At 45.3% G+C, this 27,203-nt stretch overlaps 1 protein-coding gene across 1 annotated transcript; it reads left to right on the forward strand.

Annotated features, from left to right (window-relative positions):
• The first annotated feature begins 6,764 nt into the window (after positions 1 to 6,764).
• On the forward strand, positions 6,765 to 26,660 carry DLST (dihydrolipoamide S-succinyltransferase). Its single transcript, XM_060620280.3, has 15 exons — positions 6,765 to 6,903; positions 7,473 to 7,506; positions 10,345 to 10,393; positions 13,276 to 13,331; positions 13,460 to 13,534; positions 13,762 to 13,817; positions 14,411 to 14,522; positions 16,044 to 16,199; positions 16,569 to 16,645; positions 17,526 to 17,623; positions 21,560 to 21,690; positions 23,095 to 23,168; positions 23,466 to 23,549; positions 23,966 to 24,133; positions 25,104 to 26,660. Exons 1-15 carry the CDS (start codon positions 6,841 to 6,843, stop codon positions 25,236 to 25,238), a joined length of 1,368 nt encoding a protein of 455 aa, XP_060476263.1. The 5' UTR covers positions 6,765 to 6,840; the 3' UTR covers positions 25,239 to 26,660.
• Positions 26,661 to 27,203: the final 543 nt, after the last annotated feature.

Below are 27,203 nucleotides of genomic sequence, written 5' to 3' on the forward strand. Positions count from 1 at the left end.
GCCTTTTCCACTTGTCTAAAATGGGGATGAAATCATCCCGTCACTCAAGACTGGTGTGAGAACCTGATGAAAGAAGCGTTTTAAAAGTGCTCTGGAGATGTGTATCAGGGTATGAGAGTGAGGTATTAGGAGCGAAAAGGCCTGCCGTCCTGCCTGTGACTTGCTCGAAAATACTTCAGCCAACAAAAACAGGTGGAGCAAATATGGCACCATATTAACCACGATTAAATCTACGAGGTGGGTATTGCCAGGCTAGCCTCTCCACTTTTCTACATACTTGAAAATTTTCTTAAGAAGCATTCCATCATTTTTTTTTTTTTAAAGTGCTCTGGCCAGGTAAATGGAAGGGGACGGTATTACTCACAGAGAAGACGCCCTCGGGGAGATCCAAGTCCTGGGCTCTGTGGCCAGGTGGGGTCTACCACCCCAGGAGATGGAGCAGTCCACTCTTCACCAGCCCGGGGCACAAAGAGCCATGGTCAGGAAGTGATTGGCTTCCTCCCCAGGCAGGCCTGGTGCCTGTGGCCGGGTGAGGGAAGCCTCCCGCCCACCCCTTCTCAGCGCAAGGCACCATCTGACAGACGCAGCCCTGCAGCGGCCACCGGCAGTGGGGACCTTGGGGGCTGCCTAGCGCAGCCAACCGCTGTGGGGGGCTTATGAATATGCAGATAGAGGCCAGAGCTGGTTGGCTGCCACCCCCCCATGCCATCTCCTACCCCCGCCCCAACTTAGATGCCCAGAAAAGCTAACCCTTCCTGAAATGCCATCTCTTCTGCCTTTGCTTAAAAATTGGGGGACTTAATTACCCAGCTTCTCCCATTGCACTGGCCTTCGGGGAGCTCCTGACCTCTGCTTCCAAATTCCCCAGCGAGGCTGCTCCAAAGCGAACATCGTTCTCCCTGTGCCTCAAGCATCCTGAGGATACTAAAACCGGCTCGGCACCAAAATATGGCATCTTGGCCGTGCGGGAAGGAGTGGCTGTGTGGCTTCTCCTTTTAGCAGAGGTCTAAACACTGTTGGGGAGGCTGTTTGCTGGGCCAAAAGCCTCCATCTGTGACAGAGCTGGGGAGAACTCACTGGCCAAATCCACCTACCCCCAGACATCCCTTGAATTTTGCCATCTTCTCCTCCTTCAGTTTGGGAAGTGGAGTGTATGTTATGATACACGACAATGAGAATCAATGAACTACAGCTCAACTCAACATGGGTAAATCCTCAAAACGCACTGTTGAGGGAAAGAAGTAAGTCACAGAATGACACAGATGCTGTGATTCCAGTTATATTACGTTTAAAAATAGGCCCAACAATGTCGAGATTTTTATCGCGTTCCATCCATCCGTTATCGTTAATTACAATTGAACAGAAGGGTATCTGGGTGGCTCCGTTGGTTAAGTGTGTGACTTCAGCTCAGGTCATGATCTTGTGGTTCGTAGATTCGAGTCTTGTATACTTAGTTTGGGGGGCTCTTACCTGCAAGAAAAATGTCAAGACCTCTCCAGCTGTGCTGACAGCTCAGAGCCTGGAGCCTGCTTCAGATTCTGTGTCTCCCCTCTCTCTCTGCCCCTCCCCCGCTTGCTCTCTCTCTCTCTCTCTCTCTCTCTCAAAAATAAATAAACAATAAATAAATAAATAAATAAATAAATAAATAAACATTAAAAAAACTTAATGGAGAGATGGACAGATAGATGGAATCTAGGTATTATGAATAATACTAAGTGAATATAGGATATAGTCTCTATTTTAAGAAGTCCAGAAGATGGAAAGATAGGCTATAGCCCAGCCATCTACCATCTGGTCAATAATATTAAAAAATATGTAAACAAGGATGTGAGTGTGTAGTTCAGACCACACGTATGAATATTGGGGGATTTCAGGTAAGAGAAAAGAATATTGTGTGCGTTATTTAAAGTAGGCTGCCTCCTCCATTGTGTTTTTCATTAACTGAGCTATTTATCCTTTCTAGAAGCAAAATTTTTTCTTATATAATTTGAAAGTAAATACATATTTTCCTCAATTTAAAACATAGGCAAAATAAATTTAAAGTGTAAGACACATGCGTATAGAAACTATAATGGAAGGGAGGGCATGGGTTAATATATAGTTGAGCCTGGCAGTGGTTAACTCTAGGGGGACCAGCAGGGAAAGACACATAGGGCTTTTCCATTTTAAGCTGGATGGTGAATGTGGGTATTCCTTTTACTATTTTTTTTAAAAACAATACACATATGTTTATATACCCTTTTGAATATATATTTTACAATTAAAATGTTTTTTAGGGTCCCCTGGGTGGCTCAGTCGGTTAAGCGTCCGACTTCGGCTCAGGTCATGATCTCACGGTCTGTGAGTTCGAGCCCCGCGTCGGGCTCTGTGCTGACAGCTCAGAGCCTGGAGCCTGTTTCGGATTCTGTGTCTCCCTCTCTGTGACCCTCCCCCGTTCATGCTCTGTCTCTCTCTGTCTCAAAAATAAATAAACGTTAAAAAAAATTAAAAAAATGTTTTTTAATTCCCTTTTGAAATTAAAAACAAAACAGATGATCCAGTAATCACACCACTGGGTATTTACCCAAAGAATATGAAAACTCTAATTCAAAAGGATATATGCACCCCTATGTTTATTGCAACATTACTTACAATGGCCAAATTAAGGGCGCCTGGGTGGCTCAGCCGGTTAAGTGTCCAACTTCGGCTCAGGTCATGATCTCACAGTCTGTGAGTTCGAGCCCCACGTCAGGCTCTGTACTGACAGCTCAGAGCCTGGAGCCTGCTTCAGATTCTGTGTCTCCCTCTCTCTCTGCCCCTCCCCTGTTCATGCTCTGTCTCTCTCTGTCTCAAAAATAAATAAAGATTTTTTTTTTAATTTTTTAATGTTTATTTATTTCTGAGACAGAGAGAGACAGAGCATGAGCGGGGGAGGGGCAGAGAGAGAGAGGGAGACACAGAATCGGAAGCAGGCTCCAGGCTCTGAGCTGTCAGCACAGAGCCCGATGTGGGGCTTGAACTCACAAACGGTGAGATCATGACCTGAGCCGAAGTCGGTCGCTCAACCGACTGAGCCACCCAGGCGCCCCTAAAAATATTTTTGAAAAAAACCTTACAATAGCCAAATTAGGGAAGCAGTGCAAGTGTCATCAATAGATGAATGGACAAATGGTATATATAGTGGAAAATATACATATATATATATATATATATATATATATATATATATATATATATAGTGGAAAATATATATGTATACATAGTGGAATATTACTCGGCCATAAAAAAGAACAAAATCTTGCCATTTGCAAAAACATGGGTGGATCTAGAGAGTATAATACTAAGTAAAATAAAACCAATCAGAGAAAGATAAATACCATATGATTTCACCCATGTGTGGAATTGAAGAAACAAAACAAAGGAAAGAGACAAACAAAAAAACAGACTTGTAGCTACAGAAAACAAACTGATGGTTACCAGGGGGGAGGTGGGTGGGAGGATGGGTGAAACAGGTGAAGGGGATTAAGAGTGCGCTTATCCAGGTGGCTCAGTCTGTTAAGCATCCAACCTTGGCTCAGGTCATGATCTCATAGTTTGTGAGGTCAAGCCCCGCATCGACCTCTCTGATGTGAGCACGGAGCCCACTTCAGATCCTCTGTCCCCCTCTCTCTCTCTGCCCCTCCCCCACTCATTCTCTCTTTCTCTATCTCTCTCTTTCAAAAATAAATAAAAGTTTTTTTTTAAAAAACGAGTGCACTTAGGGGCGCCTGGGTGGCTCAGTCGGTTGAGCATCAGACTTCGGCTTTGAATTCTGTGTGTGTGTGTGTCTCTCTCTCTCTCTCTCTCTCTGCCCCTCCTCCACTCACACTCTGTCTCTCTCCTTCGGAAATAAACATTAAAAAAAAAAGGAGTGCACTTATCTTAATGAGCACTGAGTGATATACAGACTTGTTGAATCATTATATTGTACACTCGAAACTAATGTAACACTGTATGTTAACTATATTGGAATTAAGATTTTTTTAATGTAAAAAAATAAATAAATTCCCTTTTGAACTCTGCCACAAACACAAGTTTATGAACTTACATACATAACTCCTGTCCTAATAGATGATGCTATGTCCTAGGAGGCTCTAAATACAGAAGAGGGTGAGAGCTTATTGGGTTGGAACTTGGACTTCACAGAAGCTCATTTATGAGTCTCAAGGAAATCGATTTCAACCTTTATCCTCTGAGACAGACTTTGCATTCTGCTGTACGTGTGTGCGCGCACCAGCATGTATATGTGGGTGTCTAAAACCGTAACATCTGAGATTAACTTGGGTGATCACTGAAACTCCAGGAGAAATGCTTTGCCACACATCATCTATGCCTGAACTTCTAAACTTTAGATAGGAACCTCTCAAACGAATTACTTAAAGTGGAAAAAATTAAGTAGCTGTCTAAGAAACATTAAAACAAAGTGAAGCAGCATTTGAGATTCCTCCACTCTTTTTTTTTTTTTTAATGTTTGCTGATTTTTGAGAGAGAGAGAGCACAAGCGAGAGAGGGGCAGAGATAGAGGGAGACACAGAATCTGAAGCAGGCTTCAGGCGCTGAACTGCCAGCACAGAGCCTGACACAGGACTCAAACCCACAAACCATGAAACCATGACCTGAGCCAAACCAGACGCTTAACCCGACTGAGCCGCCCAGGCACCCCATAGCTATCGAAGAAATACTAACAGCAAACCCTGCAAGGGATTACTGTTTTGGGACTCTTTAGCTGCATCCAGAAGTCTTATAAGCATGGCAGTATTTAGTAATTCCATTTGTATTTACTGAGTACCTACAGCATAGCAGGCACTGTGTTCTGTGCACAGGATTCAGAAGAATAGAGTCATCTCTCCTCCTTCTGCTCTGTCCAGGAGAGGAGACAGGAAAAAAAGGACATTATAATGCAAAGGAGAGACACAGGCACAATGCTTTGGAAGCACAGAAAAGGTATCTGTTAACTCTGATTATTAGGAAAGGGATTCAAAAGAGACTCACATGATGATTAGAAGTCCCTAGGCAACTAAGAGGTAGGATCAGCCCACGCCAAGATGGGAAGGAGTGAAATAGCACACCGGGGCTATTGCCAGTGGTGTGGTAAGGACGAAAGCTCAACATCAGTGAAAATCAGGGGGGTGGGGATCACAACATAGCCAAAGGCCAGGTTATCAGGTGCCTGGTCAAACTGAGGAGTTTGGACTTCATCCTACTGATAGGTTGAAGCAATTGAAAAACTTCAATCATAAGAGTGACAGGATTAGATGTGTGTTTCTAAAGGATCTTTGACATGGAGGATGGGTTAGAGAAAGCGTGAGTGGAGGCCCAGGTGGTCCCTTTTGGAAGCTTTTAAAAGAATCCAGGTGACGGATGCTGAAGACTTGATCAGGGGCAGCAGCTGAGCAAGAAGGTTTTCTCTATTTCTCGTTAGGGCTTCTGCCAATCCTTGCAGGATTGAGGTGGAAGCTTCCAGAGTTTAGGTGAGTGAAGGCACCATAAAGGTGCCTGCGGACCTGGCAAGATGACTCAGCTGAAGCAACCAACATGAACAGGCATTAGTGGCTCATTCATTCATTCATTCTTTTTTTTTTTTTTTTTAATTTTTTTTTTTTTTTTAACGTTTATTTATTTTTGAGACAGAGAGAGACAGAGCATGAATGGGGGAGGGTCAGAGAGAGGGAGACACAGAATCTGAAATGGGCTCCAGGCTCTGAGTTGTCAGCACAGGGCCCTATGCGGGGCTCGAACTCACGGACTGCGAGATCATGACCTGAGCCGAAGTCGGACACCCAACCGACTGAGCCACCCAGGCGCCCCTCATTCATTCATTCTTAATTCCACCAAAGCTTATAGGAAACCTTTTCTATTAGGAAGGTGAGCTATACGGTTGAACATTCAGGGGCTTGGGCATTGAAGGGGAGGGAAAACTAAAGAGGGGTGGTGGTGCTATGTGCTTTCACTTTGAAGGTTTCACGCAGGATGGTTAATACACACCTACCTATGCCAATCTCTGTTCCAAGTGCTGAGATACAGCAGTGAACAAGACAGACAAGGTCCCTCATTTCGTGGTTTGTATTCTAGGGATTGAGTGACTAAGGAACCACCTCCAAAATGCATAGGATGGATGGGGTTACAATTAGCTTGGAGAGAATTTGAGCAGGACGAGGGAAGATCAGGAGACGTTGCAGAAGTAAGGCTACTTGCTGATCTTCGCTGGTAAAAGGGCAGTGGGAACCTTTAGAGGTTCCTTGGGGCTGCTTCTTTGTTCTGGGGTTAGGGAGGCCGGGAAGTGACTCTTGCTTTTTTTATATATATCTGAGGAACCCGAGGCTCAGGAAACAATGTCACCTGCCCAAGGCCACTCAAGTGTAAGATAGGGCAGGCGTGTCTGCCAAGGTCCGAGTTCAAAGCCCATGCCAGCCTCCTTCTCTTTGCCGGTAGTGCAGAGGTGGAAAGGCGCGGTGTCCCGGGGTCCCAGGAGAGACTGGCGCCAAACTCAGGGCCAGCTCTGAGGAAAGGTCGGGGAGGGCGGGACTCCGGGAGCGGCCTGGTCTCCGGACAGTCGTAGGTGCCCCGGGAGGACCGACCCAGGCCGGCAGGCAGTGCAGCGGGCTCCAAGAGCGCCCCACCGCCGTAGGCTCCCTGGCGCTGACAGGTGGGCTGAGGCCGGGGCTGGTCCGCGCGGCCCGTCGGTTCCCCCCACCCGCCAGTGGTTCGCTCCGAACACCCCTCCCCGGGCGGCAGGTACCGTGGCCCGCCCCGCTTCCGGCTGTTGCCGGGCCCTATATCCGGTGTCCGCCCGCCCTCGGCTCCGCCGCTGCCGCCGCCGCGATGCTGTCCCGGTCACGCTGCGTGTCTCGGGCGTTCAGCCGCTCGTTGTCTGCTTTTCAGAAGGTACGGTCCGGCCGGGCCGGGGCCCCGGCGGATGAGAAACGCGCCGGCGGGCCGAGGGGCAGCCTGGGGAGCTGGGGCGCGGCGCGCCGGTCAAGCCGGGCACCAAGGGCACCGGGACGCGGAGGCCGCGGACTGGGCGGCCCGGGGCCGCGGCTGCTCTCTGGGGCGTCTTGCAGAGCCCCGCGGCCCCCAGCTTTCCCGAGGCAGCCGGCGCCCCGTCCCCGGCTGCGCCCCACCCTCCGCGCCGGGGCTGAGGAGCCTCCCAGAGCCGCGCCCGTCCCGACACGAGACTCAGAGTTTGGGAGGAGGCGCGGCGGAGTCCAGACGGGATCCGGGGCCCGCCCCCTCTCTCCCGTTAGTCAGTGGGTGTTCAGCCCCGGTGGGAAGTTGAGATAGTTTGTCAGGCCCGGCTGGGACTGAGAGCCCTGGTTGTTGCATTTGCCTTTTGGAGTCATGAGATTCACCTGTCACTAGCACCCGGGCAGCTTTGAGTCTGTACTTAAAAGAAAAAGCTGTTTCTTCCCTCCTTTCATCTTGGGTGACGTCGATAATGTCTTCTTTCTCAACAGGGGAACTGCCCTCTAGGGAGACGTTCCCTGCCTGGTAAGTTGTGCCCTTGTCTTCACCTAACATGCTTTTCTCCTGGGCAGAGCAGTAAGTGAGGAAACCGGGGTGCTAATGTTTCTCCACATGATGTTCAGATATATAGGAGTGAAACAAAGTACTATTTAATAAGAACAGCTATCGTTTATTCATTTAGCACATAGTCACTGAGTTTCTCCTGCCTGTACTAGGTGCTCCCTAGGGATGCAGCAGCTGACAGTTCTTGCCCTTCTGGAACTTCCAATCTAGGAGAAAAGACAGTGTAAATTGCTAAGCAAATGAGGGATCATGAATTTTGGTCAAGCGCCGAGAAGGAAACAAATGAAGGTGGACAGAAGGGCCCCCTTTAGTAGGGGACATTAAAGCTGCAACCCAGAGGGTGTGACAGAGGCCAGTTCAGTGAAGACGAGGAGAAGGAAAGGGAATAGCATGTACAGAGACCACGAGGAAGGGAAGAGCTTGGCAGTGTTTTGGCACTGGGAAAAAGTGATTTAGCCAGAGAATTTTGGTTAAGGGAGGGAATGGTCTGAGATAGAAGATGGTGTGTGGACTATTGGAAGGAATTTAGGTTTTATCCCAATAATTTTTTATATGCCTGGCATAAATGTTTGTTGAATGAGTTGATCCTATTGTGAGCTTTCTGTGTGCCAGGCATTGTTCTGAGTGCTTTCTGCACATTTTGCAGTTAATCATCAAGAAACAATAAAAGAGGTATTCTCTTTTACAAATGCATAACCCAAGAAGGGGTAAGTGCCTTCACCAAGGTCACTCGGCCAACTATCGGTCAAGCCAGGTCTACCTGACTCCTCAGCCTCAACTCTTAACCCACCATGTTGTCGCTTACTCCTGTGCTCAACAGATGAATTATTGAGTTCTTACTACATGCCAGGCACTGTGCTAAGTGACAGGGATACCCTCCAGAATCTTAAGGCTAGCTGGAGAGACAGCAAATATGCATTTATGCACACGTAAGGACACAATTACATTGTGATGACTATGAGCGAGAAGTCCAGGGTGTAATGAAAGGGTGGGATGTAGCCCAGCTTGGGAAGGTGGAGAGTGTGGTGAGAATGTCACTAAAGGCTTCCCAGAAGAAGTGACATTTAGGCCAAGTCTTAAAGAATACATAGCAGTTGGCCAAGAGAACAATATTACAGGCAAAGGGAATTGCTTGTGCAAACGTTTTCAGGCAGGAAGGGACTTAACCGGTCACAGAAATGGAAAGGAAGTCTGTCTGGCTGCAAAGATAGGGAGGGCTGTACAGTTCAGGGATGTGTAAAGTTTTTGGACTTCATCCTAAGAGTCCTGAGAACATAGGCACCTAGCAGAGTGAGCTTGTAGTGGACTCTCAACAATAAATATTCTTTTAAACTAGGAATCCCAAAAGTAAACATTTTCCCCATTTATAGACTGGCAGGACAACGGAAAGAACTTGGGGTTTGTACTTGGGGTTTGCGTTGTGTCCCAAGGCTTCACCTTGGGCTAGTTACTTAAACCCCCAGAAACCCTACTTATGTATGAAATGGGAATAATGACAGATGGTCGTTCTACTTCAGGGAGGTGTGAGACATGAAAATCAAAATGAGGTCATTTATGTGAAAGCTTTTTTTTTTTTTTTTTTTTTTTTTTAAATTAGCATGAGAAGGGGAGGGGGCAGAAAGCGAGAGAATGTTAAGCAGCCTCCATGCATAGTGAGGAGCCAGGTGCGGGGCTCAATCCCATGACCCTGGGATTATGATCTGAGTCAAAATCAAGAGTCAGATTGCTCTGATGGCTCAACCAACTGAGCCATCCAGGTGCCCCTGTGAAAGCTTTTGGTAAACCCTAAAGCACTGTATAAATGAGACTTGCTATAGGATGAACTCTAAATTGGACTCAGGGTTCCAAAACTCTGTATGAGCTGTTGGTTGTTCTGGCTCAAAGACATGCTGTACTTGGGATTTGTACCGCAGAGGCATTGACTGCTGAACAGAGAAGTGACTTACTTGACTCTGAAACCTTGAAGATTTGGGGGAGGAGGGGGCACAAGAGAGTGCTGTTTCCCATTTGGTGTCTCCTGAGCCCATGGTTTGGAAAGAATTGTTAATAGATCTGAAGGAAATAAGAGCTATGAAAGAATTTGTTAGGGGAGGCAGCTGTACTGTAGTAACTAGTTGTCACTTGGGGAAGTGCCGTTATCTGTGATAAGGACAACTGGTGGAGCAGAAAGGGGCTCCAACCTTGTTGAGTCTGACCAGAGGGGAAGACCTCAGGGAGATCACAGGAAGACAATAAACTGAAATGAGGGACCGTGATTTGCTTGGTACTGGGGCAAACTGGAGACCCTGAACCTAAAGTAGCCCAGTCTTTGCTACTAGAGTTTGGGTAGTAAGATTTCCAGCTTCATGCATTTTAAGTAACCAGGGAAACAGAAACCCAGACCAAACATTCCCACTGCTTCTCAGATGAGGCTGTGTGTAGTCACAAGAGAAGCCATTATGTGTCTTTCTCAAGTTTCAGTTATATTTGAACACTTGGGGAGTAGGGAGGTTTTATTGTGAAAATATGTAAGGATAATGGAAGTTTATGAATTTTAAGGTAAATAAGATGATAAAACTACTTCCAGCTTTGCCCTTAGAATTCTCCCCTTTCCTCTTCAAACATATACCCAGTCTCAACCCCACATACCTGTTGCTCTCTGCCATTGAGAAGCAGGACTCTTTTGATAAAGATTATATTGGTGCCTACATTTGATCTTGCTCTATCTCAGCATTAGGAGGTGAACAGACTTTTCCATTCCCAGCAGGTAACCTGTATAAGATAAGAGTTGTTGGTTAAGAGTTGTTTTGTTTCTTGCAGGGGTCTCCTTATGTCAGGGACCAGGTTACCCTGACAGCAGGAAGATTGTGTAAGTATCACTGGGGAGCACAAATGTGTGACCACAGGGTATTTAAGACTCTAGTTCTGAATTTGACCATCTGCTTTCTTCACTGGCTTCGAAGCCTAGCTATCAAGGTGGTTATGTTGAGTCTCTAGACCTAATCTTGTTGTTGATTTATGATGTGTGATATACCTTGAGCTTCAGCCTCATGTCCAGTGCTGGCCCGAGAGTGTGGTTGTCCTCAGGTGTTTAGATTATAAAGAAAGTGAAATTGGAACCCTCTCTTTATGGGAATAAATATACAAGGGTACCCATAAGTATTCTGGTTGGATACAGATGCTGCCGAAGGGCTGGAGGTTAACATTTATTGTGGAGATTTAGAGCATCCTCTTGGTAGCATAGTATTCATTTTTGAAACAGTAAAAGCAAAAGACTAGTCAGTTGAGTCCTGGGACTTTGACTGCTTTGGAGGGAATGCTATTATTGCATAATGCAGTTTGAGAAAGGCCACCCATGTGTGTTTCAGATTAACTTCTGCTTATGAATGTTGCTTAATGCCACTTTTCATTCCAAGTATTTTCAGGGTGGTGGTAAGAGGATGCTCTCTAGTTATCGGTTAAACAGCTATCAAGCTACTTTCTGTCTAGGGAGAGTCTTTAAAATGAAGGGTCAGCAGATTAGTTCCTTCTTCACCATGCATCACAATGGGATTTTCTTTTCAATTGAGAAAATGATGCACTTAGTACTAAAGGAATGAATTTCTGAGGTTTTTTTGGAGGGCAGTTGACATTCATGAGTCTTTGAACTGTGTATTTTTTGATCTAGCAATTCCATTTCTAAGAATCTATACTGAAGAACTCCTGGTATACCCAGATTTCTCTCAAAATGGGGAAACAACACGGGGTTGGTTAAGCTATGTCATGTTAACACATTCACACTATGATAAGTGGGAGAACGCAGGTTATAAAATGGTTCTGTATTTTTACTGTACTTTTTTTTGCTGTTTCCAAATATTCTACAGTGAACATACAATACATTTTGTTTCTTTTTTTTAAGAGAGCATGAGCAGGGGAGGGATGGAGAGGTGGAGAGAGAGGGAATCCCAAGCAGGCTCCATACCATAAGCTGAGAGCCCGACATGGGACTTATTCTTACAAACCGTGAGATCATGACCTGAGCCGAAACCAAGAGTCAGACACTTAACCAACTAAGCCACCTAGATGCCCTTCATCTACAATTTAAATGAAAATTGGAACAACCACAAATTTCTATGCAATATATACAACAAATTACCATCTGAAAGTAAATTGTTTTTCAAAAAAACACTAAAATTTCAGGGGTGAGATCACCTTATCTTATAACTGTTTTTGTGTTGTCTTTTGTCTGTTTTCTGTGAATAAGGTACCCACTTTATTTTAAAAATCCTTTCATCATAAAACATTTTGATTTTTCATGATTCAGAAGTGGTCTTGCAGTGCCACCAAGTTCCTTTTCCTGGAGACAGCCAGTGCTCCAGGTTCTTGAGTGTTCTCACGGAGCAGTCTCTGCAGTTGCACATTACCCACCAGTTCTGTCCCACGAACGTGTGCTTACACATGGTTATAGACTTTATGCAGATTACTTTGTGTTCTGTGCTTTTTCAAAAAATAACATACATTTTCCCCTTGATTCCACATAGATCTTATAGTTATTTTGACATTACAAAAGTAGAAATGTCAAAAGGCAACTTAGGGGCGCCTGGGTGGCTCAGTTGGTTAAGTGTCCAGCTTCGGTCCAGGTCATCTCATGGTCTGTGAGTTCGAGCCCCATGTCAGGCTCTGTGCTGACAGCTCAGCCTGGAGCCTGCTTCAGATTCTGTGTCTCCCTCTCTCTCTGCCCCTCCCCTATTTGTGCTCTGACACTCTCTCTCTCTCTCTCTCTCTCTCTCTCTCTCTCTCTCTCTCTCTCTCTCAATGATAAATATTAAAATAAGTAAATAAATAAAAACAAAAGGCAACTTAAATCTGTTTTTCGTATCCTAAAGGTGCTTGTTGTAGAATATTCAAACAGTCCTGAAGTGTAGAAAGTGAAAGTCCCCATCGGTCCTAGTCATTCTCCCCAAATGTATATGTGTGTTAACAGATAACCATGGATACCATATATATCTACATGTCCCACTCTCTAAAGTTAACCACTCTTATTGCTTTCGTGCATATAAGGTGATCTCATTCTCTAGTTTACATTATATGAAGTTAGTGCCATATTGGAAAATACCTTGGTCTTTTGAGGTTCTTCTTGAGTGGGTCCAGAATGGACCAATGTGCTGCCTCCTAGCAGGAGAACAGACTAAGAGATATCTTACGACTTTTTTGGTGGTTCTGCCCCTGCCCCCACCCTTGGCCCATAACATCTTGTTTTAATACAGAGTTAACTGTGTCATCTTGCTGCCTTATCTGATCTCGGTCTGTAATCGTGCAGACAAAAATTTCATTGTTTGTGGCGTGCAATGGCACGTACTTTATCTTAGGTGGATTTGGTTAAGAAAAAACCTAATCAGGAAGCCAGTTCCTTTTGGTGGGTGTGCAAAGGACCAAGATGCTTATCTTTTCCTTCACTGAACCAAATGTAAGGCTCTATTTTGTGAGACCTGACGTTTCACTTCAGCACAGGGTTCTGGACTCACCCGAGGAGCTTACTTCTTAGGGCACCCAAATCATCTGGGCTCTGCCATAGACCTGCTGAGTCATAATCTCTGGGGATGGGACCTGGACACGTATGCTTTGAAAAAGTTCCCCTAGGTGACACTGATGGACACCCCTGGCTGAGAATCACTGATTTAAAGGGAAAGTGATCCATGGTGCCTTATCTAGACTAAGATGTGAGTGGTTCACCTGCTAAAGGAGCTTACTTTTCTTATGTTTTTTCTGTAGTATTAACAACAGTAGTGTCTTCAGTGTTCGCTTCTTCAGAACTACAGCTGTGTGCAGTAAGTACCAGCCTTCAATTCCCTGCCTGCTTGGGAATGGCGTTTTAATGGGAAGAGCAACAATGGAGTTTAATTAAAACGGAAATATATGGACTCCATGTGATTTTTCTTTTTTGCTCTTTTCCTAGAGGATGATGTGATTACAGTCAAAACCCCAGCGTTTGCAGAATCTGTCACAGAGGGAGATGTTAGGTGGGAGAAAGGTAAGATTTCAGGCCTTACTCGTTTCTTAAGTTTAAATGCTTTATAAAGTTGTCATTGCCCTCCCCCTCTCCCTGCCTCAGTAATTGGGCTCCTTTCTTCTTATTACGTGCAGTGTAATTTTTCCTGACCCTATAGGAAAAGGGTGTTTTAACACACCTGTCAAAAGGGATTTTGTGGCTATTAGAGTCCTTCCCACTTAACAGGCAGCCTTTGACTGTCTTTTCAGCTGTTGGAGACACTGTTGCAGAAGATGAAGTGGTTTGTGAGATTGAAACTGACAAGGTAGGCTTGTCCTATATTTATGTAATCTTTCATGCTCTCCCCCTTGGTTTATTAACCTAATTAAAAAAAAAAAACAAACAGGGACTTAATTGTTGTTTAAAGATAATTTTTAACTTGCTTTAACCTCCATTGTTAAAGTGTTGGAATAGCTCATTAAAAAGAAAACAAGTCTTAAAAGTTTATTTTTGGATTGTTCTCAGTATATGTATTATGTACTTTAGTGGCTTTAGTTTTGTGTGTGGTAGGGGGAGGGGGTGGTGGTGCACACACGTGTTCCTGCACTTGTATGTTCCTGCACTTGTGCTTGGGCATGAGATGTTTGGATTTTTTTTTTTTTTTTTTTTTTTTTGGTATTACTTGGAAACACATTAACTGAACATTGCTTTAATGTTTCTGTGAAAGGACAAAGGGTGAATCTTCACAATAGCATTGACTCTTCATTACTCTGAGAGTGTGGCCTTGGTGTTTCTATGTGCAGAGTCTTGTATATCTGTTTTGCAACTGTTGTGACTCATATTGGAGATTCTAGACAATTAAATTTCTAATGCTGAGTAAAAATTTGAACTCTTTCCCCATCTGTCCTTGTTTTCCAGACATCTGTGCAGGTCCCATCACCAGCAAATGGCGTGATTGAAGCGCTTTTGGTACCTGATGGGGGAAAAGTAGAAGGAGGCACTCCTCTTTTCACGCTCAGGAAAACTGGCGGTAAAGAAGTTCTCCTGGTTGTCAAGGTCTCCAGTGTTCCCCCTTGGAATTGGGCCTGAGCATAATGTACTAATTCCTTGATACCTCAAAGACTATTTGGCATTCCGGCTGCTGTTAGTTGAGGGACTAAGGTGATATTTATATAGTGGGCACTTTAAATATCAAGTTCTAGAAGAAAGGGGTATTTAAAAAAAAAACTTGTAATAACTCTTCTTTCCGTGTATTTTCTTATGCTGGACCTTTTCTTAAACATATAATAGAATGAAGAAGATTCTAAAGATAGTGATTTTTTTTTTTTTTTTTTTTTTTTTTTTTTCCTCCTCCCCAGCCCTGGCACCAGAATCACATGGGGGTTTTAAAATAAGACAAATGCCTAGACTCCATGGTCCAGGGATTCTGATATATGAAGTCTGGTGTTAACAGATCCTGGCTATTATAGTTTGTTTTTGGGTGTTTTTAATGCTCTCCAAGTGATTCTGATACAAAGCCAGGGCTGAGAGCCACTGTTCTACTAAAGTGAGAAGAAATAATATTTCATGGTGTCCATTCTGGAGAAGTCAGTGTGTTTTTTCTACTCGTGTTTTCTCATAACATTTGTAGGGAGGGTTGCTCTTTCCCTTGGGAAGAAATAAGAAACAAGAAAAGGAATTATATGGGACCTTACAGTCAGTATGAGGGGCTAGAAAAGAAAATAACTGGTTTTCTGATTCTTTGTTAAATGCTGTGACTGCTAACGTCTCTTTCTTTCTCGTTAACAATATAGTTAAGTAGAGAGATTAATCAGGCTGAGACCAGGCTGAGATAATGTGTGGTAGAAGGCTAGGGAATAAGATCGATTCTTCCAGTTGAAGAATTCTATCTCTTTATCATTCCTGGAAAAGAATGTTCTTCTAATTTACATATGAAACCAGATATGTACAGCTGGATAAACTCAAAATACACATTTAATTTAAAGTTGTGAGTTTAGGGTTTGGCCACCTCATTGATTTATGAGCATTATGCTAGATGAAATGCTCTGAACTCTTTAAGTCTGAGTGAGCCTTTATTTTAGACCTTTCTTTTTTAATAGTTCGGAGTATTCTTCCACACGTGATGTTAAAGTAGAAGATGAGACTGTCAGTATTCCTGTAACTAGAAATGTGTTGCTTTCATGTATTTGTATTAGCTAGCATCTTCAATTGCCTGGATTTCTTTTGCTTGGAAGTTTATATTGCCATAGGCTTAGTAGGTGCTGTGAAAGTACTCGCTAAATTTGACCAGCAGTCAATACATGTGAAATCAGGAAGGCAGCTGAATTAAGTCAGTTATGTAATGTAGGACATCCAGGAGCGCTGGGAAATGGAAGGATAGGGCCTCATATCATTGTGTGCATTTCATACTGCCTTGTATATATGGCAGATGCCCAGGTAGAATGTGTCAAGTGATTCGAGATAGAGCTTTCGCTGCTCAACCTTGCTTAGTGTCTGATTTGGTTGCTTTTCGTTCCAGACAACGCCAATGGCCTCTGTTTTTGTTTTTCAGCTGCTCCTGCTAAGGCCAAGCCACCAGAAGCTCCTGCTGCTGCAGCCCCAAAAGCAGAGCCTACAGCATCGGCAGTTCCTCCTCCCCCTGCAGCATCCATACCCACTCAGATGCCACCAGTGCCCTCACCCTCACAACCTCTCGCTAGCAAACCGGGTAAGCCTTCACCTCCCACGTGTCTCTGTGTGGGAGAAGAACATCTCATCTAATGTCATGTTCCCTCATAGGGCAGAATCTGAGACTAATCATGGCTCTGAACAGGCTCTGTTGACTGCTTTGTAGAAGGAACTGTAGACTTTGTATCAGAAGACCTGGATTTGGATCCCAGCTTTTTGTTTACAGCTGTGTGACCTTAGGGTAGTTACTTAACTTCTCTGAGCAGATCATTCACTTGTGAAGTGGGAATGGTCCTAGTACACCTCAGAATATCTTCAGGATTAAGGGACAATACAGTATGAGAGCACTGCCACTTAGTAAATGTTATTCTGATTTTCTGATGCAGCTGTACCTTCCCTTCATTTTCAGTGTCTGCAGTAAAACCCACTGCTGCCCCTCCAGTAGCTGAGCCAGGAGCTGGCAAAGGTCTGCGTTCAGAACATCGGGTAAGCCTCTGGGGACCACTTCCAGGAAGAGGCAGGGGGCAGCGTTGAGATTAGTGGAGTGCAGGCCCTGTGGTGCCTACCTTTGAATGGCCGGCAGCTCATGGAAACTGAGTTTAGGAAGTGATGTATTCACAGTCACATAACAGTCAATTGATAGGACTAGATAGAACCTAAAGTCTTCTGAACGTTTACTTGTCCAGTGGTTTTTTTCCCCACTGTGTTGTGCTACCGCTGAAACGCCTTGGTTGAGTGAAATATTTGCAGGAGATGGGAGCTTACTGACGTGCGCCCTCCCTCCCACAGTAACACACGCTGTAGAGAGGTGGTTTGGTGAGCTCTGTTCCTGCCCCTCAGGGACACTTAGCTGAAGGCTACATAGTAATAGTAGCTACCGGGGGGGGGGACATAAAACCTCAAGGAAGTATGGTCAAGTGTGTGGGTTCCCCTGCCTGAGAATACCTCCTAAAAATACTGTCGCCTCAAAGTTTGTTGCTTGTGAGTTTCCATTCCACGGTAGCTATTCTCATGCAAGTCTTTATCACCAGAAATTGCCCATTCTGTCGTGATTCTTGGGCTGGCTAGCCCTACACCACACTCTTCCTTTTCATAAATTGGTTTTGGTTTTTAAATCAAACCATTTCCTGACCCTCCATTCTTGGTCAAATGCAGGCACATCTGAGTGAGTAGTTTTTCTCTGGGTCTCCTCTCATTCTTGCTCAGAGGAACAAAGCCACCACAGGCAAGAGAAAGCCTGGAGCTCTTGTGCTTTATTACTATAGTCCTTGACCATCCAGTCCTTGTAAGCTGAGTGCTCCCTTGGACCGAGCGGGGAGGGCTTGATCCAGAGAGACCAAGTTGTCAATACTTGTCCCACTTTCAGGAGAAAATGAATAGGATGCGGCAGCGCATTGCACAGCGTCTGAAGGAGGCCCAGAATACGTGTGCGATGCTGACTACGTTCAATGAGATCGACATGAGGTGAGCGCTCTGGTCCCTATCTCCTTTTCCTTGGAGAACACTTGAACTTGCCCCAGCCCCTACCTAGTGCTGATTCCAAAACTAACAGCAAGAAGAGGGATGCCTTTGCACTGTTTGTTGACTGACACAAGAAGTAACCCATCAGTTTCATTCTCTAATTGCCTGCCTCTGTGACTTAAAAAACTGGGCCTTTTCTCTGGGCTGATGGCTCGGAGCCTGGAGCCTGTTTCCGATTCTGTGTCTCCCTCTCTCTCTGCCCCTCCCCCGTTCATGCTCTGTCTCTCTCTGTCCCAAAAATAAATAAAAAATGTTAAAAAAAAAAAAAAAAAAAAACAAAAACTGGGCCTTTTATACCTGAATCTTGTGACGTCTGATAAATGAGGCTGATGATGGTGTTAAACTCTGATGACCTGATAACTGGTGTTGAGCTGCCAAGTAGAGATAGGGCAACCACGCCAGTGAGGCTTATGTCTGGCCCTACCCTGGAGACAAAGAGCCACTTGACTCACGCTCAGAGCCAGGGCGCTGCACCCTGCTTCTTTCTCACAGCGACCGCTCCTTAAGTGCACTTCTAGGCAACTCAGACTGGTTGATAGAAAGGCATAGGCTTGTCTTTGCTTTCACCTTTACCAGCTTTGATAAAGAAATGAAAAGCGAGTTTTTGTTTTGTTTTGTTTTTAAAGTAAAAACCTAAGAATGATAACCAAAGGGACAATTTAATATAACCATTTGTATGGTGAGCTGTTGACTCACCCATTTTCTTCAAGGTTTTGATGTATACAAGTGTCAGCACTGTGGGGAAGACAATGTAGTTAAGTTTTGCAGCATTTGAGCACTTACTGTATACAAGATGCTATACTGTATTTGAAGGGCATACAAGGATAAGGGAAAAAGAGCCCTACCCTTTTAGAGCTTACCATGTGGTTTAGATAAACACAAAGTAAAATCTAGAAAAAGCATCAGAAGAGTACAAAAACTATGAGGTGGAGAGAATGAGAGTATTTGTTTTTGAGGTATAGGGCAGAGATGGGGTAGGGAGGGTCAGGCAATACTCGGAGGAAAGATTTTTTTTTTTTTTTTTTAATGTTTATTTTTGAGACGGAGCGTGAACAGGGGAGGGGCAGAGAGAGAGAGAGAGGGAGACAGAATCCAAAGCAGGCTCCAGGCTCTGAGCTATCAGCACAGAGCCTGATGCAGGGCTCAAACCCACAAACCATGAGATCGTGACTTGAGCCGAAACATTTAACTGACTGAGCCACCCAGGTGGCCCTGAGATTTTTTTTTTTAAGATTTTATTTTTGGTGGGGGCGCCTGGAGCTCAGTCAGTTGAGCACTTGACTCTTGATTTCGGCTCAGGTCACAACCTCATGGTTTGTGAGTTCAAGCCCTGCATCAGGCTCTGTGCTGACAGTGAAGAGCCTGTTTGGGATTCTTTGTGTCTCTCTGTCTCTCTGCCCCTCCCTCCCGTGTGCTCGCTCTTGCTAGCTCTCTCAAAATAAGTAAACTTTATATATATATATTTTATATATATATTTATATGTATTTATATTTATATATTATATATTATATATATTTATATATATATTTTATATATATATAAATATATATATAATTTTAATCTCTACCCCGTGTGGGGCTTGAATTCACAACCCTGAGATCAAGAGTTGCATACTCCACCACCTGAGCCAGCCAGGCACCCCAGGAAAGAGATTTTTAATAGGTCTTAAGATCAGCTAGCATTTTGACACAAGTAATATTGGGGGGAGGGTCATTCCAGATGTTGTAAACAAACAATATGGACCTGACACACACAGGAAGTACAGGATACATTTGAGAAATACCTGATGTCAGGAATGTGTGGGAAAGAATGGGAAAGGAAGTCGGATCCATACTTTGGAATGTTTTGAATGCCAGGGGTAAAAGTTTATATTTAATTCAGGAGGAAGACCGTGAAGTCTTCAGGTCATGTCTTTGCTGCTTTTTATTCTAAGGGTTTACTAACCTACTTTTCATTAGGGGAAGTTGTTTTCTTTTGAAGGGATCTGAAAAACATAGAGAAGGGAGTGATGTATTGACAGTGCGCTGTGGCATTGTTCCCAGAGTAGGGCTCTGTGGCTTATTTCACTAGATGTTTTCCATTTTGTCGTGAAGCTTCCTACAAAGACTGGATATCATTCAAGCAAAAGATTTCTCTCCTTCCTATCCGTAGGACACAAGGAAGGGCCTTAACTAATGAATCACAAAGGCTGCAGCTTATGTTTCAGTGCATTAGGGCCAGATTGTACACAAATTGAATTGGACTTTGAAATTCTACCTAATTCCTTAAGACAAAACATGTAAATATTTGTGGCCTTGAAAGATGCAGTTGGCCCAACAGCTTTGATGGAAAGGTAAGTGCAGTAGCTGGATCACCTTTCAGCAGCTAATCGAGGTGTCACTTAACAGTGGCCTGGGGTCTCACTGCAGTCAGTAATGTGGTTTAGATCGAGTGCCCTTTGGGTCTTGTGCTGATCGGCTACCCATGAGGGGCCTTTCTGAGGCCTTCTCCTCTACCCTGTTGTCCCAGCCCCTGCCTCCAAGGGCAGAGCTCTGAAATAGAAACTGCTTAATGACCAGACAATAGCATTTGGGCAGGTTTGAGAGCAGAGATGTTTATCACATCTCTTTCCCTCTTCTGCAGCTCTTGTGTCTTGGGAACCAGTAATGTCTTTAGGGTGGTAATCCTAGCACTAAATAAGGTTAGACTCAGGAAAACAAACATTTAAACCCAATCAGGCCCCCTAGGAAAACTTCCTTTTTCAAAGGCAAACGGTCTGAAGAGGGAGTTAAAGTTATACCATCTTCTTTGGTGCTAATGTCAAATTAGGCCATTATAGGGAGAAAGGGAAAACTGAGCGTTTAGGCTTGAGATAAAGTTCAATTCAATTTCCATCATGGAACTGTATTCCGATAAATATTGAGGTTTCTGCAACAAAATAATGGGAAAATCATTTCCCACTAACTGCGGTATGTATGTGGTACACATCTGTGGAGAAATGAGTCCTAAATGAACAAAGGCTGTTTACGTTGTAAAGGCTTCTCAGAAGGCCCTGCTGCTTGTACTCTAAAAACTTAGGTCCACACATCTCCAGTTTTCTAAATACCAAGGAAACCACATCCATTAAACTGATATTAAGGGCAAGGGCTACGTCTTTATTATATTTGTATCTTGATGTCCAGCCTTGTCCCTTTCATGTGGTGGGTGTTAGCACCTGTTTGAAGGAACGGTATATGGAACTGCTAACTCTGGGGGGTGAAGAAGAAATCTATTGACTTTCCCGTGAGCCTAAGAGGACACTGGACTCTACCTGACTGTATATAGTCATGGATGCTTTTGCTCACATGGAGCCCAAACACCTGTGGAGGTTTTTGTTTTTGTTTTGTTTTTTGTTTTCATTATTTAGGAGACTGGAAGAGGGTCACAAGGAAGTCCTAATCAAGTTTGCTGTGGATTTTGGGGACATAATTGTAACAAAAAGAATACTATTTATTTTATAGACTGTGTTTATGCTTAAAACAATTTTTCCTCAGAGTAGAGAGCTCATGATTTTAGTGTAGCTAGAAATCACGTTCTTATCCAGTCAAGGATGTTGGTATGCTGTGTGATCTCTTGATCATATTACCTGTCACTGAAATTTGTGATTTCTGGAACAGGAAGGAGCCCTATAAGGGACTTAACCTACCTTAAAGACTGGACTGATTCTTTTGATTCCAGGTTTTGTAAAGGAACAAGGTTATTATATTGACCTCCGCTGGACTATTTCAAAACTTGAACTTAGGTAGATGGTCCAGAGTAAGGGAAAAATGTTTACCCAGTTGTGTACATGGAGTTAGAAGCTGGTATGAAATCAAAATAAAGGCTTTGTGGTCACTTTGTTTTGTGATGTGTTTTTGCAGTAACATCCAGGAGATGAGGGCTCGGCACAAAGATGCTTTTCTGAAGAAACATAACCTCAAACTAGGCTTCATGTCGGCATTTGTGAAGGCCTCAGCCTTTGCCTTGCAGGAGCAGCCTGTTGTAAATGCAGGTGAGTTTGTGGTGGCCGGACCCCAAGAGGTCCTAGGAGATGTGTGCAGGAACACAGACTGCTCCCACACACACAGAAAGTTGGGGGCCAACAGACCAAGACTCTTTCATACCTGTGAAAACATGAGTGTCTTTCCCCAGAGACTTCTTGGTTCACCCTCCTGAAATGGTGTCATGATTATTTACGCCTCCCCCGCTCCCCCAAGCTGGACAGAATGGTTTCTCCTCCCAGTTCATAGTTTGGCAATTGCTCTGCCATCAGGCAGTTCTGAGCAAGCCCAGTTTTCCAGGCTTCTCATGTCAGGGTGGAAGCTTATGTTCTGTCTAGCACCAGCCTTCCCACGGACCCTGGCATCTTGTGGCCTATCACACTTGGCATAGGTTCCAGGGTGACCTTTGGTTTCTGGTCACTGAACCTCACTGGTAGGCTTGGCCCTTCTTTCATGGACTTGGTGCTCGTTTTCCTTACTTTCTGCTCACCTACGTCATTGCAATGTTGATCTAACAAGCAGTTCTTTCCTATTGAGATGCTTCTCTGTTCCCTGGAAGATTGGAGAGGGGATAGTGACACTTTTGCAATCCTCAGCAGTGCCAAGGGTCCCTAAAGATCTAGAAACAGAAACCCTAGTCCCTTTCATTGAGTGGTGTACTTTCAGGTAGGTAGAGGGGCGTCTTTGCTTTGCCCAGATGTGTCCCTCCTTGTGTGTTCCATTCCTCTCATGCTTTCCTGATTGGCTCTCCATCCCTTTCTTCTGCCTGCCCGGACATGTAGGCAATTCTCAGAGTTCTCTTGGCCTCTTTCTCACATTACATGCTTTTCCTTGGTGGTTTTCTAACAACACAACCGTAGACTTGCTATGGAAAAGATTCCCAAGCTTGTGTTTTCTCAGCCCTAGACCTAGATTTTTCAGCTGCCAGTTTGCTATTTTCCACTACCCTGCTTCCTCCCGAGCCTCCTAGAAAGAGGCCTCCCTCACCTCTTGTGAGAGTAGGCGGTGGAACCAGCGGCCCACCCACCCCTCCTTTTGCTAATTTGCCTTTCTGGGAGCACTTTGTAAACCCCAGCCCTTGTCTGTTAAGGGAGGGCTTGGGCAGAGCTGGTGAAAAAGAAGCCAGTGCATACCTATCCCTTGTGAGCCGGTGTATTGAGCCCTTCTGAGGGCTCCCCCCAAAACGGACACTCGTGTGGTCGGGCTCAGTCAGGGTCACTCGGGAGATGTTGCGATCGATGGGTTGGCACATTGGTTACAGCTGGAGTAAGAGGAGTCTGCTGCCTGTGGTGTGGTTTTCAGGCGGCTCAGCCAACAGTGTACCAAGCAGTGTGGATTTTTACCCTATTAATGCAGTTATTTCCATATTAGCCTAGGCTTGGGGAGTTGTATGTAATGTGTGTTCTCTCTCGTAGTGATTGACGACGCAGCCAAAGAGGTGGTGTATAGGGATTATATTGACATCAGTGTTGCGGTAGCCACCCCACGGGTATGTTGGGGAAAGAGGGGGGAGGCTCTGGTCTTGGACTCTGTCTGTATGAAACAGGCCCTTCGGGAGAGAACATTTTTATAATCCTGTCTTTTCGGAAGGGAGTTAGTGAAAGACTAACCTACTTTGACCACACCACATCCTTTCCTCTTGATGTGAAGCCTAAATATTTTAAGACACTCAATCACATGGAGTAATTAAGATACCCAGTGGGAAGGGAGACCATAAACTTGAATCAAAGGAGTTATAAAGGGTACTATTAATTTGCAACTGAAAACAGCTTTTCACTCTCATCAGGGTCTGGTGGTTCCCGTCATCAGGAACGTGGAAGCTATGAATTATGCAGATATTGAGCGAGCCATCAGTGAACTGGGAGAGAAGGTACAGTGAAAAGCAGCATGTGTGCCAGCTGCTGGGCAGGTCGGGGAGGAAGGACTGGAGAAGGCCGGGCTTCCCAGTGGGCAGTGCTCGGGGAGGTGGAGCCTCACTTTGCTCCATAAGGAGTGCCGAGCCCGAGAATGGCAGTCGTCCGAGGAGCTTATGTATAGCCATCTGGCAGAGCTCAGCGTGCTCTTGTATCAGAAGGTATCCTTATCAGAGGAGGAGGCCTGCTGAAGAAGGAAAAGGTCCTCGAGGCATCGTACCTTTCCTCTGGTGGAACCCTGGCCACAGGCGTCTCAGCTGAACAATAGCTAGAATTTGGACTGTTGATCTCAGATGGGAGCCTTCTGGACTCCCTTTAGGTAAAGAAAGCTGGGTCGCACTTACATTTCAATTATTAAATCTTCATTTTTTAGGCGCGAAAGAATGAACTTGCTATTGAAGATATGGATGGTGGTACTTTCACCATTAGCAACGGAGGTGTTTTCGGCTCACTCTTCGGAACGCCCATCATCAACCCCCCTCAGTCGGCCATCCTGGGCATGCATGGCATCTTTGATAGGCCAGTGGCTGTGGGAGGCAAGGTAGGAACCATCCCTGCTAATAATGCCCTAGCAGCTAGATGATGAGGAGAGGGAAATCTAACTGCTCATTATAAAAGATTCACTGCAGTTTCAGACGTAAGTTCCATTCTTAGTTTCTGATTAACAGCTAGAGCACTGATCCTCAAATTGTGGTGTGTGCATCAGCAGCATTTGGGAACTTGTTAGAAATGCAAATTCTTGGACCCTTTCCCAGACGTGATGAAGCAGAAGCTGCAGGTGATTCTGACGTGCATTAAAGTGTGAGGACCATGGTGCTGAAGAAGGCTTGCCCCTTCATCTGGAATGGTCAGCAAGCTCCATTCTCTAGGTGCTGTGGGGAGTAAGGGTACAGTTGGAAGCATGGTCCCTGCCCCGGGAACCAGAGAACAGCAATGGAGAGTCTGTGAGCTGCCGGGTTGTATGAAGGTTTAGTGGTTCTCTGGGAGTTCAGGGAATGAAGTCAAAGGTCTTGAGCTGGCTAGAAGATACATTGGTAGGAAAATACTTCCTGGGATTCCTGTGTTTAGTACCTTTCTGGGTCACTAACTCCCTTTTGTGAATCCAAAAATCCTAGGTCTTCTCCCTTGAAAATGCTCACACACGCAACTTGGCATACAATTTCAGAGCATTTAAGGATCTCTGGTTACTTTTTAAAATTGTAACCCTAAAGAAGAAACTTCAGGCTGCTAGAATTTAAGGACAAACTTTTTCTTTAGATGACAGATGAATGAAAGGGCAGAGCATATTTTTTAAAAGGCACTTGTTTTCTTGGTTAAACTTTCTTGAGTGGGGGAGCTTTGCACTAAGGGTGGGCCTTGGTCTTTGAATATATTCTAAGTGTCCAGAGGCAACAACAACGGGAAAAGCTCTGGAACCAGAAACTTCTCTGTGGACTATGCTTTCTCATCACCCCACTTCCAGTGGGGCCTCCTCTGCTACAGACAAACCTGTCAACTTCTCCTCCCTGCAGGTGGAGGTGCGGCCCATGATGTATGTGGCACTGACCTATGATCATCGGCTGATCGATGGCAGAGAGGCAGTAACTTTTCTCCGCAAAATCAAGGCAGCGGTAGAAGATCCTAGAGTCCTCCTCCTGGACCTTTAGGAGGAAGCTACGTACCCTACGCACCAACCATGCAGGAACTGAAAACCAGTCTTCTCCCTGTCCCCTCACGGGTCCCAGGTTGGCCTGGTGTCAGGCACATGTTGTTGGCCTCAAGCAAGGAAACCAGGGCACTATGTAACCAGCAGCCACAGGTCTCTTCTTGGTATTCTGCCAGGCTCTCCCCTTCTGTGCACCCTTCTCTCACACTCGAATATCTTCTTTAGGCTTGCGGGAGAGAGCGCCTTAATGGATGCTCATTAACATTTCCTGCCTTTCTCCCATTAGTCTTGTGCAGAGATGATTTTGCTTCTCCCCTGTGCCAGTGTACTACAATAGGGAAACCACTGGGGACCATGTGATCAAGTTTGTATCTTTTGAAAGTCTGTTCTGGGCTAGGAGGGGATGGTGTCTCCCAAGCTCAGAGCGGCCTCTGTCCTGGCTGTGCACATTCTCACTCGATTCCACCTGTGTGGAGGCATCAACCACAGGCCAAGAGGTGCTGCTTTGCTGCTTAAATGACACCTTTATTCTCCACTCTCATTGATTTCAAGATGCCTCTTCTACCTCGTTCAGGAAGCGCAGGCCACGGGATCTGGGTAGGAGCGGGGAGAGGGCAGTCCCCCCCCCCCCCCCCCCCCCCCCCGCCCCGAGGTGTATGTTGTAGAAGAGACAGGCTTGCCGTCACCCTCCATCGTAGCCCCGTTTTGGCACAGTAACACACAGCTGTGATTGTGCCAACCTTTCCAGGCTGCTCGGAACCATTCTAACACATTGTCATTTAGAACAGATTCTAGCACATCATGGCAGTGGGATGAGGCATGGTCACAGGGCTGGAGCCAGGTGAGACTGGGGTGAGGGGGCTTCCTGTGGACTGGCTCAGATTGATTTGAGCTTGTAAATGCCATTGGTGTAAGCACTTGGCCTGAAGAGGCAGCTGTTTCTCTGTATCATGGCCCTTGGGGAGCAGGGCCTTAGCTCTTTTTCTGCAGAACACAGGTCTGGAGGAGGTTGGACTGTGTGGAAACCAGCCCCAAGATGCTAATACACGGTGGGGAGACAGGCAGTGTCACCTGTGAGGTAGTGTTGCCTGTTGGGTCTGGATGCAATCATTGGAATTGCTTGGAGCTAGTTTACATACTTCTTGTCATGAAAGCCACTGGGCTTCATCGCTTTGTATCCAACTGCATCCAGGCCTGAGGTTGCTGACGGTTGAGACCAGGAACCACTTACTTAGTGCAGAGTGCCCGTTTGGATCTGGAGCAGAGAAGCAAGGCCTGGAGGGTGGGGTGGGGGGTGGGGGGAAGGGACAGGAGCCAATACTGAGTGCCTGCAGCATCTATGTCTTCACTATTCAGAACTTGTAACTAAAATATTTAAAGAAACTGATTTTAAATGCAAATTAAAGGGCAAATGTTCTCAAAAGGTTCCTGCTTCTGCATTCCTTTTAGGTACCAAGATACAAATCTCCAGCACCATGATTGTCATTGGCGCTGGAAGCCACAGCATGTCCTCTAGGTTATCCTGTGACCTCCCAGACTTAAGTTAGCACAGTACTAACAGCAGAGGGAACCCTAGCAGTCTGCCAGCCAGGAAAGTACCTGGCCTCCTCCTGGTGAGCCCCTCCAGCCTGACAGGCCACACTCTTGAAGTTGGTTCCCACCTTTGTGAAACCACTGCAAACACCAACAGACATTTGCATTTTTGTGGGGGCTTGCAGCATTTCTGGAAGGGACTGAGGAGGTTTGGCGGGGGTGTAGAACTTTATAATTTTGCATTTTGGACTTGATTGCCACATGTATACAAAGGTGTTAAGGTCAGTAAGAACAAATGAAGGTAGATCACTGGGAGGGTAAGCGGACAACCTAGGCTACAGGTGAGGGGCATATGGTGTCTAAGCTTAAACGCAGCCCGCCCAGCTCTTTCTACACACAGTCCCCACCTGCTGGTCTCACTGTGATGCTGTCT

The sequence above is a fragment of the Panthera onca genome, chromosome B3, assembly GCF_046562875.1.
Source record: "Panthera onca isolate mPanOnc1 chromosome B3, mPanOnc1 haplotype 2, whole genome shotgun sequence".
Classification (NCBI taxonomy): Eukaryota; Metazoa; Chordata; class Mammalia; order Carnivora; family Felidae; genus Panthera; species Panthera onca.

Excerpts from the sequence above, each read along its gene's own strand:
- DLST (XM_060620280.3), top strand. The coding sequence starts at position 6,841 with ATGCTGTCCCGGTCACGCTGCGTGTCTCGGGCGTTCAGCCGCTCGTTG. Across the intron at positions 16,200-16,568 it reads ACCTCTCGCTAGCAAACCGG|TGTCTGCAGTAAAACCCACT; the intron begins GTAAGCCTTCAC and ends CTTCATTTTCAG. Across the intron at positions 17,624-21,559 it reads TTCAATGAGATCGACATGAG|TAACATCCAGGAGATGAGGG; the intron begins GTGAGCGCTCTG and ends GTGTTTTTGCAG.